Source organism: Prosopis cineraria, unplaced genomic scaffold (assembly GCF_029017545.1).
Source record: "Prosopis cineraria cultivar Desert tree isolate PC_DT_omini unplaced genomic scaffold, ASM2901754v1 PC6, whole genome shotgun sequence".
Lineage (NCBI taxonomy): Eukaryota > Viridiplantae > Streptophyta > Magnoliopsida > Fabales > Fabaceae > Prosopis > Prosopis cineraria.
Genome location: NW_026555337.1, coordinates 14522230 through 14537093, shown reverse-complemented (window position 1 = coordinate 14537093; position 14864 = coordinate 14522230). Strand labels below are relative to the sequence as shown.

General features: G+C 28.4%; 1 protein-coding gene across 1 annotated transcript; it reads left to right on the top strand.

Moving 5' to 3' along the window:
• The first annotated feature begins 597 nt into the window (after nucleotides 1–597).
• Nucleotides 598–12289, top strand: LOC129313922 (agamous-like MADS-box protein AGL11). Its single transcript, XM_054957312.1, has 9 exons — nucleotides 598–653; nucleotides 940–1121; nucleotides 7401–7482; nucleotides 8248–8309; nucleotides 9335–9434; nucleotides 10338–10379; nucleotides 10506–10547; nucleotides 11966–12128; nucleotides 12252–12289. The coding sequence occupies exons 2-9, from the start codon at nucleotides 940–942 to the stop codon at nucleotides 12287–12289; spliced, it is 711 nt and encodes a 236-aa protein (XP_054813287.1). The 5' UTR covers nucleotides 598–653.
• The last annotated feature ends 2575 nt before the right edge of the window (nucleotides 12290–14864 follow it).

Here is a 14864-nt window from a genome sequence, read left to right as displayed (position 1 = left end):
ATTGCAGTATTTGGTGCGAATTTACACCTGGAAGGATGTATTATTTAACTAGAACGTCTACTTCTTGCATGCCTTTTTGGCAAGAAACCATTCCAGCTATGGTCCTTTGCTTTCTGATCAAAACTCTTTCCTTTTCTCTTTCTCTCTCATCATTCAGTCATTTAAAAGATACACAAAGAAAGCAATCGCTATAAATACAGCAGAGAAGGAAGTGGAAGAAATTGAAAGCTATCTGATATTTTCCAGAAAGCTCGAGTTTCATCACCAGAAGAAGTGGGAGCTAGCTAGGAAGCTCTCTCAAAGAAATATTGAAGAAGGTGATGATATATATATATACATATACACATATTATTTTCTTTTCTTTTTTTTTTATTATGTTCTTATAATTAAAAGAAAATCTTCGTCAAGCAAATAATTGATCAAACCCTTGATGATGATTAGCTCAGTTTCGTGTTCAAGTGGTTCATCTTTTAGATCTATTGGCCGACACATAGAATCTTCTTTTTCTTCCCTCGATCGCTTTGAGATCGAGCTCTTAATGCATTATTTTCCCTCGTTTTCTCTTCTACTTTCCTTCGTCCTATTATTTTCTCGGACATCTATCTGCTTTCCCAGAAACAGAAAGCAAACAAGTCTTCTTCACTCATATCACAGTACGCATCGATTCCCGTTTCTCCAGTTCCCCATATACTCACTTGCACCAAGCTTTCATTCTTTTCTTTTTCTTTAAAAAAAAAAAAAAAAAACATTCCTCGAGGCACAAAAGGGTTTCAAGCTCTGATCATTATCCTCGCGTTCATAACTCAAACACACACTCACAGAGAAAAGAGTCTAATGAAAACTAAAAGGGTGTGTGTGTGTGTGTGTGTAACAATCAGTGAATAATTATCTTATTGTTTTGTGTTTTGTTGAGATCTGATCTAGCTGAATATTTTGCAGATGGGGAGGGGGAAGATAGAGATAAAGAGGATAGAGAACACAACGAATCGGCAAGTGACATTCTGCAAAAGAAGGAATGGGCTTTTGAAGAAAGCTTATGAGCTTTCTGTTCTCTGTGATGCTGAAGTTTCTCTCATCGTCTTCTCTAGTCGTGGTCGTCTTTATGAGTACTCCAACAACAAGTAATTCATCATTCTTCTTCCTTTAATTCCCTTATTATCATTATTGTTTCTCTTTATTACACAATATTTCTTTTTTCTTTTTAACGAATCTTTATTACACAATATTTCTAATCTTTTATTTTTGGCTTGAAAAACAATAGTATGATTGTTTTGATGTAGTTTCTTCTTGAATGTTACATATATTTGTTTATTGCTCTGGATGTAGAAGATGCAGATTGATGAACTGAATCTCATATTATTTTTATTTTTGAAAATTAAAGTAGGAGCATGTTTTAGCATAGGATATTAATGCATGAGAAGACGTGAAGTTAATTAAGACAAATTTTAATTGTTTATTTAGGTTAAATTTGAACATTTTTCTCTCTCAAGCAATATGTATGGGTTGAGGAGAATGGCTTATAATTAAAGAAAGTATTTAAATTAAAATTTCATCTTTTTTTCCTTAATTCTTGTTCTTCTCTTCTTATCAATATAAAAATAATGCCTTTAGTCTCTACATTAATTATAAATATCTTTTTCTTCATATCTTCATGCTTTAGGATTTATCATTCCTACGTACTCTCTTCTTTCCCATTTCTTTTCTATCCATTTTCCAATATCCAAACATGCCTTAAAACTGTACCTTGATTACAGTAATTTTACCTTCATATAGCTTGATGATAAAATGTTTGGCAATTGTATCAAAAAAATATGTTTGGTAAAATGGTGATAAAATATTGTGGACATGATGATCTTGACATTCTTTTTATGTTCAGTAGTTCTTTCTATTATGCAATCATTATATGTTAACAAAACTAGAGACCATTAAAAATGGTTCAGTGCATTTGTGAAACATAATTATTATTGCTCATCACTTTTCAATAACATAATCAAGATGCATGCTTTGAAAGAAAAAAAAAACCCTAGTGAAGCCCCAAAAGCTGAAGTTTCATAATTGGTTCAATCTTGTCTTTGAACAGATGTATGAAATTTTAACCTGAATAATCGTTAAGTTTGAAGTTTGAAAAAGAATTTAGTGTGCATAGTAGAAAGTATACATTGATATCTCACGTTTCGGCTAGATTCTCATGCATCGAATGTTAGAGACTGATAAGAAAGTTATGTCATCATCAGTTACTGTTAGCCTTGTTAATTTGTGTAATGATGAAGTAAAAGGAGCCAAAGAAGAAAAAGTCAACTAAATGAATTGAATGAAAAAGAATAAAATTACTTTCTGTCTTTTTTGGCACATGGTAAAATCATCAGAAAGTTGACACTGTTAAGAAAATAAACTGTCATCTTTTAAAAGTAACAAGAAGACTAGATGAAATTACGACAGTAGAAAAGAAAATTTGCAGTGAAAAATGGTCTGTTGCAAAATCCTTTCACAAATTTGTCATAAATTTCATCACAAAAAAAAAAATTGCTACGGATTTTGTGATTAAAATTTTACAAATGCATCACAAATATTGATCTGCAATGCTTCTTTTTTCCTTTTTTCCTTTTTTGCCCTTGACAATTGAAAGATACACACACCACACACATGCAAGTAAGAGCACAGGCTCAAGCATGGTTATGGTGCTATTATGACGCAGTCATTGCTATATTACAAAATGCTTTTATAACAAGCCACTAAACTAGATCAGCCATTGAACTATTCAAGGTATTAATTCAAAAGTTAATATTTAATATCGTGGGTGAATTGTGGTTAAACTAATTGTAATAAACAAAACATTCCATTGAATAGATCAAGATATTGATTCAAGATTTTATTAGTTCAATTGGCTAGATTGACCTGGTTTTATATCAATACTGTGTATTTTTTTTTGTTGTGATGAACAATCTGTTGTAGAACTTGTTGTAAAATTAATTTAATTATTACAATTTTCTCTTGATCTCTAACACAAATTTCATTTTTTTTCAATTGCAAAATGTGGGTATATGTATATCATATATTGTTTAATAAATAAAGTGTTAATATAATGCTTGCAATAGAGTTTATAAATATATTTGATATTGATGATTCCCATGAAGAAACCAACAAGTTATCTTCACTTACAGCTTTTTGTAGATCAATTCTCTTTGTATTCATGGATCTCAAAAGTCACAGAGAGTTGATGATTTTGATTGTGTCCTTTTTACTGCTCAGTTTAGCTTTTACCTCTCACTCTAAATGCAATCTTTCACTTTTACCCTACTCATTTTTCAACAAAAGAGTGAAACAATTATCCCTTTTTGGTAGGATTTTCTGTCATACGATTACATTGAAGTTAATTAATTTTTTTCATGCACGAAAAATAATTTAACTAATTCGAACTCCACATACACTAGTCACCATTTAATTAGTTTTGAGTGATCTTGAGTAGTTTCTAAGCCATGCTTCATGTAGGTAAATTAATGGACTTTGTGGGCACACATTTCACTATTTACATACCTTTTTAATGGATCCTTCATATTTAATAGGTGTAGACATTCTAGCTTTTAATATTATTCTTTTATTTTTCAAAAGTAATATCATTTTACTATTCATTAAATAGTGTAATATATGTGCGCGCACATATCCTTAAAAATTTTAAAAGTGATGGTAATGATTTACGTGATAACTACTTATTGAAGTCACAACAAATTAGAAACCGTGCGGAACTTGAAAGGATGCACCTACATGTTAGATAAATTATATGGTTTCACATACTGTGTTTCTATATTGATTGAAAACGTGATTAAAAAGACATACAACTATGTATACATATTGGTGGAATATAAGATAAAGATATAAATAGGGTTAGAAATTTAAGATTATTTTATTAAAATTATTTGAATAGAATATCGCTTAGGTTAATTAGGATTTAATTTTCTTACCATCATCTCCATTGCAATATTTTGGATTTTAATTATTTTCAATAAAGTAAGATATCTAGGTCATTTAGATTATCCAATTATCTTTGTTATCTTTTAAAATCAGATTAAGATTCAAATAAATAGCTATAGCCCTAAGGTTTTTCATTGTAGGAAAACTTCAGTAATGATTAATTGAATAAAGTATTTCATCTCACATCTCTCTCTCTCTCTCTCTCACAAAACTCATTCTATTAAAACGTGAAATTAAGTAAAAGTAGTCTCCACATATAGAAGCAAGAAGAAGGTTAAGACTAAGAACAAGAGAATCTTGAGAAAGAGTTAAACATTATTTTTACAAGAGAATTCAAACAAAAGATATGTATCTGTCTGACAAACCCAGAAATGGATCCATAACTGTGTGTCTGCTTCTTGGAACATAAGTTGCAGACAGTTACACCGACTAAGTATTCATCCCTTCCCAACAACGTCCTTCACTCAGAAGTACTTTCTGTCACATCCCGTTTGCTTCCTCTTCCATCTCTTTCCATTTCTGGGTTTGACACAGAGCGATACCTTTTTATTCTCTGAATTCTTCGGTGAAAAGAAATTAAATCTTTTTTCTTGAATTCTTTACCTTATTGTATTGATAAGTTTACTTTATTTTATTACTAGTTTATATTTGAGCATATATTTCAACAAGCTCCGTTAATTAGGGTAATCCGCTCAGCACAATTTTTTCCATCCACAAAGTTTTCACTCGTCACTGTAACTTTAAGGATGTCAATTCGTTTTCATTACATTTGACTTAGTCCCCATTGGTGATATATAAAAGAATTAATGTAAGTTATTAGCACTTTGTTATATGGCTATTTCATTAGGTCAGATTCAAGCATGGTTGAGTAAGTCATTGGGAGGTACCTCTCCCAAAGGCATTTTTTTTGCATTCACTTGAACGTGAACTATTAACCTCATGCCTAAGTAGCTATATTCATGAGCACAATAAGTTTAAAGAAAAAACTCATCTCAAAAAACTGACATGTTAAATGAAAGTATTTTTCACACTTACAAACTCAACTCCACTTGTTAGGCTCTCCAAAGTAAGACTTATGACACCATAGCCCCTTTGACTAAGATCAACGATTGTTAGTTATTTGAGGCAAAATTGAAAACTAAATGTAGGCATCTCTTTCAATAAAAATTTGAACCTTTATTCATCACGTTTTGAGGGACTAGCTTGTTTTAGTAGACCCAGCCCTATTGAAAAGTTAGTTTATATATATAGTTTAAAGCTCCTCTTAACCTTCCAGCCTCTTATTTAATTTCTTTTAAGATTTAACTTATTGTCAATTACCTATCTGTTCTTCCAAACAGTCCAGCCTCCAGGACTGTAGGATAATGTTTGTATATCTTTATATGCATATATATATATATATATATATATAGAGAGAGAGAGAGAGAGAGAGAGTTATATAACGATAAGGAAGCATGTTGTTCATTGCTTTAGCTAGACCCACTATAAGTTCCTTTTGGTAACAGAAGAAATGAGAATCTGGATCAAATCATATGAGATCTGATATTGGCATGCATGCATGCATGCATGCTCTTCAATCTCTTTCCATTTCTGGGTTTTTTTAGAGCGGGAAAGGTCCTTTCTTTTGTTTGAACTGTTTAGTGAAAAAGAAACGAAGGATCTTTCTCTTGTGCTGATCTTCACCTTTTTGCATCTACTTGATCTTTTTTCTTTTGATAGTGTCAGAGTTGATTGTTTCTTTTTATACTCACTTTTTTGGACACACACAGTCTGTTGAAGCTGGTATAATTAGTTGAATTTATTATGTGAATAATGAAGCATTTATGAATTTTAATTGAATATAATTCTTGCAATTAAATTACAGAAAGAAGAATGGTTCCTAAATTTCAATTCCAAAATTGTTGTGAAAAAAAAAACAACAACAATATACAACATATACAAAATACAGGATGTGGGGGATCCTACACAATATTGCAAAAGTTTTAAGAAAATTCAGATATATTAGTCTTAATTTTTTGAGATAATGAAACTTTTAATGTCTTAAGTTTATCTCAATTACCAATTTAGTCCTTAAGTCTAATTTTTATCAATTTGGTCATTTATGTTTTCTTAAATTATTATATTAGCTATTTTAAGTTTGAAGACACAAATTGACTCATGTATACATAGCTAATTAAATAAGAATAAATTGGCACTTAAATCATTTTTAGTAATAACTTATTATTTATAATTTTATTTTCTAAAATATTAAGACCAACATTTTAAATAGATATATACAGATTAGATTATGAGTCAAAATTATAAGAACTAAGTTTTAACTGATTCAAAATTATAGGTAATGAGTTGCATCGAGTCAACATTCAAAAACTGAATTTTAGCCAATTGACAATTGTAGGGACTAGATGATTAATTTAAAAAAAATTATAAATTAAGAATTTTAATTTAAAGAATATTTACCATCTTAAATTTCCAAGAGACTAAGCGGAAGCAACATAAAGCCTTGTATAGTAAACAGTCAATTCATCACCAGAATAAACTCCTTAACAGCTAGAACGGTTTATGTATATGTATAGCTCTTCTTTATTTGTTTTTCCTTTCAAGAACTTGATTATTGTCTATTATATCCTTTCTTTTTCCTTCTAATTAACGATCCTGGCCTGAAGGATCTTTGTATATTTTAGGACATGCATTCAACTGTACTTACGTGTGTGTGTTTCTGTTTTTTTTTTTTTTTTTTGGTGTATATATAGAGAGAGATAGTGGGGGAGGGAGGGAAAGTATTTTCTGTTTGAAACCATATTTTCGAAAAAAAAAACACGAAGAAATGATTACTTTAGAGAAAATATCAATCAAGGATGGCTGCAAGAGAAAATTTATATTAATTAACGACCAATTAACTCAAATGAAAAAGAAAATTAAATAGACTATTATTAATTTAAAATAAGTTATTATTAGCCCTTGAATGGATGCTTGTTGACAAAAGATTAACTTGAATCAACAAATATCCATTCGGATTTTAACAATAAGTAATTATTGACTGATATAAGTTTACTCCAGCAATCCTTATTGATATTTTCTCATGATTATAGTCTTGGAAGCTACAAATTACTAAAATAAAATTCACACACGCACACACTGAATGTCTTAAACATATATAGGAATATATAATAATAATATACACACGGTAATTAAGTATCCATGTATATATGCGAGCATGCATGTTAAGAATGTTTTGTGATTAAGTTATTTAAAGTATGGAAAGGTCATGTATGTGCCACGTATATTTAATTATCATCTTTAAGTTGTGATGAAGAAAAACACGTGGATCTTGATATATCTACAGTACTTAAAATATATGATATCTTCCGAGTTACTGTAGTCATATCCTAACCCATTTTTCGTCTTTTGATTTACGTTTTGGAAATTAACAGCATAAGGTCAACTATAGAGAGGTATAAAAAGGCATGTTCAGATCATTCAAGTACCAGCTCTACTACCGAAATCAATGCCCAGGTATCGCACATATTACATTTTTTCCCCCCCAAAAACATGTTCCTGTTACCTGTTACATATTACATATCAAGGAGCCCCCCCAAAAAAAAAAAAAAACACACACACACAAAGTTGTTACAATATACATGTAATTAAAGTTAGTTTTATGTATGGTGTTTGTCTTAGTAGTATTTTCTCTTCGCTAAAAGAGCAAATTGACCTCTAAATTATAAGTCCAAAAGTATTTAAAACTTTAAACTCATTTTTAGTGTAATATTTTCCTCTAACTTTTGAAAATATTAACAGCTAATTAACTAAAAAATGACAATAAAAGGCTTAAAAATTTACAATAAAGGACAAATAAAATTTTCTTTGTCTTTTTCTATAATTTTTTGGTCTTTTACTATAATGTTTGAGGTTTTTTTTTTGTATTTTTAAAGTTTTTTAGTTATTTTTTGATCAACTAACAATTAAAGTTAACTTTTGTTAATAATAGGGGCCATATTGTGCTATTTTCAAAAGTTAAAAAGGAACATTATACTAAAAATAAGTTTTGAGTCTTAAACACTCCTGTACTTATAATTTAAGGTCTAATTTTTCATTTAACCCTATTCTTTGTTTGATTTTTAGTTTGAATTTATATTCAAGCCATCATGGTAGATGGAGTGGAGATAGGGTTTTTATTCTTGCATTATGATGCACAAATTACACACACAGAGAGAGTTGTGGATGATGAAATCTAATTGATTAATTGATTGATTTTATGTCAATTTGTTGGATTATCAGTATTATCAACAAGAATCTGCAAAGCTACGACAGCAGATTCAAATGCTGCAAAGTTCTAACAGGTGATTTCCTATTTCCCTCTTTCTCTCAAAATCATCATGTGTACGTGCTTGAATAACATTTCAAAACGACTTTCTTCAAAAGCTATTATATCTTGTTTTTCACAAAAGTTACCTAGACTTTCATAACTTTGTTTTAAAAATAAGACTGAATGGGTTGGCCAAACAGTTGACTGGAATTGTTAATGGCTCAATTTAGATCAAAAAATTGTTTTCATAGTTGAGCTGGGTTGGGCCAAAGTTGAGCAGCTACTAAGCCAAAAATCAAAATGGTTTTTAAAAATTGGATGGTTTTAAATATAATATTAAAAAAGCTTTAAAAATTTAAAAAAATTCAAAAAGTAGACCCTTACTAAAAACCAACTTCATTTTTGGACCCCTCACATAGATATAATTTAATTTGAGATCATTTTTTCAGTCCATTCATACATAATTTAACCAAGATCTACTTATATTTAAAAAATTATAAAATTGTTATATATAATGTTAATTTATAGTCTTTTGTGTTATTTTATTAAGAAATAGACATACTATCGATTTATTTCTTATATATATATATATATATATTTATATATATGTCTATGTTTACTATTATTTTTAATTTAATTATTATATCATTGGTTTGAGTCCAACAGGTTAAAATATAAAAATTGAGAACCACTGACTTTTTTAGTTTAACATTCGGTCTCACTTTTAAAACATTGTTTCACAAGCTTAAAGGCAAATAATCAAACGCATTGTATGTCTCTAATTCTCTATATATATTTGTGTGTGTTTGGGCATAGAGTAGGGACTTGATCTCCTTGTATAAATCTAAAGGACAAACTTCTATATATATCATTATTCACCACACGAAAGGACAAGTAAACATATTTTGGCCTCAAATCCTTATAATTATTAACCATATTAAATATGGGTTCTATTATATAAAGAAACCAAAACAAAAACAAGAAGAACATGATTTAGGTTGAGATATTGATTTTGATTATTTTGTACGAATTTGTGAACTTGAATGAATTGTTGTGAAGGCACTTGATGGGTGATGCCTTGAGCACGCTGAATGTGAAGGAGCTGAAGCAGCTGGAGAATAGACTTGAACGAGCACTCTCTAGAATCAGGTCCAAAAAGGTAATTATACCCTGTTGAAAATATCTCAATAAACAATATAGAATGATTCGAGTAGAATTTAATGGGCATACTTGTGATTGCATTGTTCTTGAGAAAATATAAAATGCAAGTGAGGATCCTAAGCAGATTCACAATCTAGTAGATCCCCTTAGCCTTGAAAAGATACAGAAATATAAGAGAGCATGGAAACGGTGAGATATTGATCTTATATCTGCAACTAGGTTTATCTGCACTTATAGATATATGACTAATTAATTAATTAGTTGTAACTTTCTCAAATTCTTTTGACCCAGTTGGCTAAAAGATAGCGCTAATAACTCATGGCTAAAGGGTTGTAAGTTGGATCTTTGTCTAAATGAACTCATTTATGTGATCTACTTATCACAATCTATACAAGATTATAAAGGGCTAATTTGTTCTGAGCTCAATATATAATTAATGCAAATCTATAATATATAAATATTTTATCTACTTAACCTAAAGTCCCATTCATATGTAAAAATTGAAGTTTAACACGTAAATATAAAAATTTAACGTGTAAATTGATGGAAGAAAAAATTAATTTTTATTTGGGATTTGATTGTAATTTTGCCCTTTTTTTAATACAGCCATTACTCATCAATCTAATTCAATTTTTCCCATGATTAATCTATATCTATTTAATATGAGATTTATTTTCCTTCCATGTGACTTCAATTAGTTTACTATTTTTTTAAAAGCTACAGTAATGTGCATATTTAGAAAATGTTCTTGACCAGGTGCATGCAATCACCTCTCTCTTTTTTTCCACCACTCTCTTTTTTCCTTTTCTATTTAAGGTTTTTTTTACTTGAGTGATTTCATTAATATTGTAAATTAAATTAATTTGTTTTTGTTATTCGATTGTTATATGTAACGCAATAGCATGAGATGCTGCTGATGGAAATCGAATACTTGCAGAAGAAGGTAATTAGCAATTCAATTTTCTTTTTTTTCCCCTTATCATTTTATAATTTAAATTTTTTCTTGGGTTTATAAATTCTTTGTTACTATTCTCAACTGATTATTTGCAAAATATTGACATATATATAGGAGATTGAACTTGAAAATGAAAACCTCTGTATTCGGACTAAGGTACGTACGTACTGATATTTAAATTCAATTTATTTGGATTATTTCTTTTAGTGAATTATAAAGCCTTGAGTAAGAGTAATAATGAAATTATATAAAATTCAATTTATTTTTAAAACAAACAAATGCCTCCTCTAAAAGTTTAAAAAACAGGCAGCACATTTTCGTAAATTTTTTTTTCAAATTATTCAAACATTCTATTTTCCAACCTATATTAAAATAATAAATGATAGATTATGCACACCCTCAAATTTTATTGAGCTTATTGTATAAGGCCTGTTAGTTTAAGATTAAAAAATAAATAATCCTTCCATCCTAAATTATGAGATACATTTAGATAAAATTTTATATAACAATAAAACTATTAAATACACTTTACAACCTTACTTTTTCAAGACAAAAATATAATCTTTTAAAAACACCCTTCATTAAATACTCCATTGATAAAAGAATATTAAAGAAATAGAATATATAAAAAGTATAATATTAAAAAAGTATCATTAATAAAACCTTATTTTTATCAAAGTGTCTTATAGTTTAGGACACTAAATCTTCTCTAAAGTGTCTTATAATTTAGGATGGAGAGAGTGATTTTTAAGTAATTTAGATATTTATAAAAGAGATTATTTCGTAATGATTTTATAAAAAAGTAAACATTATTTTATGTTTGGTTTCCTAATTATTAGCTAGGTATTTTAAAATCTTATAATATCTTTTTTTATTTTTGTTTTATAAAAATAATTTATTATTATATTATTTTAAAATTTTATAATATTTTTTGTATCCTATCTATTTAAAATACCCTCTCTTATCTACCACATTAGATTATTGTTAGTGGTTTCTTAAAATAATTAGAAATCTATTTTTTTTTGAATTCTGATTATTTTAAAAAGTTTAAACAAATATCATAAAAACTTATAAAATTTATTTTTTCAAAAAATAAGTTTTTTTTTTTATGAAACAAGCTAAACCGAACAAGTCCATACCTTCTGTCTTTTCTCAGGGCACAGTTGTGAAAAATTATGTTGTATGACAATTATCTTCTTTTGGGGGGTGGGAATTGAAATATTTAGAGCTATTATGTGTAATTTTTTCTAAATCTTGTGGCGGGCAATTAGCCCCATATGCTGTGCCTTCCCATTAAAATTAATCTGTCTTAATTACCTTTAATTCCTTTCTTGTATAATTTCTCTATACAATACAATTAATAAGGACATTTGTAAGAAAAAAAAAAAAAAAACTTAATGTTATTGATTGTTGTTGTTGTTGTTGTTGTTTGCAAAGTATATATCCTACGTATATTTTGAATTAATGTTAGCTGGTAAAAAATATCTTATATTGGAATCGAATGGATGGAGTAATTAATAGAGATGTTTATTTCAAATAATAATATTGAGAAGTGAGATTAAAATAATATGCAGATAGCAGAAGAGGAGAGGGCACAAGAAGCACACATGGTATCAGAAAGGCAAGAGCTGAGTGCCATTGAGGCATTAGCTTCTCGCAATTACTTCATTAATAATGCTAATAATGATCCATCATCTACCTACCTTTCTCTTTCTGACAAGAAGAATCTTCGTTTTGGTATGTCCTCTTCCTTTTCTTCTTACTGCTAATTAATTATTTGGGTGTCCCTTAATTAGTTAATTAATTGCTATTCCACTTTCATTTTCACAATAAATAAGCAATTTTTGCCTAAAAATTCAGAGTCAGCTTTTTGGTTGTACCATGAATATTCTGTTTAAATCATATTCATTTCTTTTAGTTGGGAGAACACAATTTTTTATCCTGATAGTTTTATAATGTTTTTGTTATTAGTCCCTATATTTTTTTGGTTGCTCCAGATATCTCTATAGTATTTTTTTTGTCTACAGTACTGGTTGCTTTATTTTTAAATATGATCACAAGAATGATAATGTAGCACTAACGGTTTTGAATTATTTGACATGTACAACGTCTTTCATTGCACGTCAAACAAAGTTTAGGTTTTGTTTTGTTCACTTATATATATATATATATATATATATATATATATAATTCAAACCCATCTGCGGGCCTCTAATGCTTTGATTTCGTTCACAACACCAAGATATATACTCTGTTTTCCCCCCTAATTTTAAAGCCATTGATTTTTTTTTTTCCTAATGTTGGTAGTGAAGTTTCTTTTTTTTGTTTTCATGTAGTCAAGTATAGTTTTCAATTTCTTTCAATTAATTTTTATTACTCTGCATTTTGTGATTGTTCTGTCTCTTTCTTTTTTATTTTAGCATTTAGCACAAATTTAACATTGTTGGTCAAATAATTTAAAGTTATTAGTATCACTGGCCTTTCTAGACATATGTAAAAATAAAGAGATTAATATTGCAGACAAAAAAAAATTATAGGGATCTAGAACAACAAAAAAATTACTTATACCAATAACAAAATATGATAAAATTACATGAATCAATAATTATTTTTTTTCTTTTTTTAATTCTAACTAGATTGTGAGCTGGCCACATGATGCCTTGTATGGATTTTTAAGTAAGTCACACTTTTCATCACTTATAAATATTGTGTAGTGTATAATTTAGTATTAATTTTACAAAAATAATGTATATATTGATTGATTGATGTATTGCTTTCAAGGTATAGATAATAATTATGTAAACTTAAACATTTAAGGCAACAATTAATAACTAGACTTATGAGTCTTTATGATATATATATGTATATATATTATGGGAATCCGATACAGCTCCCGATCTTTTTTATTTTATTTTTAATTTTTTTACTCGTAAACTTGTACATAGTAGCTAGCTCATGACATCCATATTTTGCTGTCTTTCTTATCTCATTCACCTTGTTAAAATAGAGTTCTAGTTTTAAGACTTTTATCTTCTAATTATATTTATGTTTATATATATGTTTTTCTATAATGCAGGTAATTATGATTAAAATAGAAGAATATTATTAAAGCCTGACAAGCGGTACAAGGGGACCTAAATAATATAGTTTCATCTTTGGGCCAAGTTGTAATATTTTGACCTGTGCAAGAGTGAGCATATATATAATGTAATATTATGAATCAATGTTCTCTGCTCCTCTATAAATGCTGAATGGACTATGTAACAAAATGGAAAAACGTCCTTGATTAGTCTTTTTATGCTACAACTTATAAGTATATATTTATGAATATTATATTGTTATGCCATATATATTATACTTGTTGATAAGCAGCGCTATTAACGTGTGTCTCACTTACCTTAGAGGGTATAAGCATTGTTTTATATATATATATATATATATATTAGATAATGTGCGTCTGATTTATCTGAATTAATAAGATCCGATGTGGCTTCCATTATGAGATGGCTTAGGGCTGTGTGAAGAAGTTCTAGAGCCTAAACAAGATTATTTTAAGAGCTCTTGTGTATTCAAATTTTTATTTGACATTTTTACCATCTTGAATGTCATAAAAAAATTTAAAAAGAATCATAATCTCAAATAAAAAGTAATATAAATAGTAAAAGTGTAACAAATGCATCTGAAGTGGCCACCACCTTAAATCTATAATTAGGGTTTTTTGTTTTAATTTCAATCAGATAGCAAGCTAAAAATTATAATAAGTAGAAATTATTTGGCAAATGAGTGACAATGCCTGGACATGACATGTCATTAATATTAATTTTTTCTATATATAGGACGGGTTTGTATGCAATTGTCTACCTTCATTATAATTTTTTAAAAATTAAATATTGGAATCCTATATAACGTAACATCGGATCTATACACTAATCTAGTTGCTCCAGGCAAGGTGTGTCTGTGTATATGACCATATATTGTAAAGCACTCTAATGGTGTCATTCTTTTTTTTTTTTTTTGGAATGAAATTGCAGCACATATATCATCAGATAATATTGTATATACAAGAGATCAGAGTTTTAATATGGCCTTTTCTCGTGGAAAAATGTCTATCATGAAACAGTACTATAAAAATTGTTTGGATAATGACAATAAAGTCTTGAAAGAAAAAATTTATGACAGTTAGGTTCCTTGATAAAAAAAATTCTAAAGAATAAATTACAAATGTTGAATTAGTGTGTGTTTGGATAAGTAAAATAATCAATTTTGTGCAAAAATACTCAAACATCAGTTAAACATGTAATCGATTGTTAGGAGAAAAATTAATTTTTTTCATAAGCTCCATCACACAGCTTCTATGTTCTTCTGCGTTCGAAAGAGAAGGAAAAGCTTATCAAAAAGAATGTGAGAGAATTACAAAGAATGGCCCTAGAAAAAACATAAGAAAGGTACAAAATTTAATAAAAATAAAATTAA

Bases quoted from the DNA above. Each gene is read 5' to 3' on its own strand.
- LOC129313922 (XM_054957312.1), top strand. From the start codon at position 940: ATGGGGAGGGGGAAGATAGAGATAAAGAGGATAGAGAACACAACGAAT. The intron at 10,380-10,505 runs GTAATTAGCAAT...ACATATATATAG, and splicing joins TCGAATACTTGCAGAAGAAG to GAGATTGAACTTGAAAATGA. The intron at 12,129-12,251 runs GTATGTCCTCTT...CTAAAAATTCAG, and splicing joins CAAGAAGAATCTTCGTTTTG to AGTCAGCTTTTTGGTTGTAC.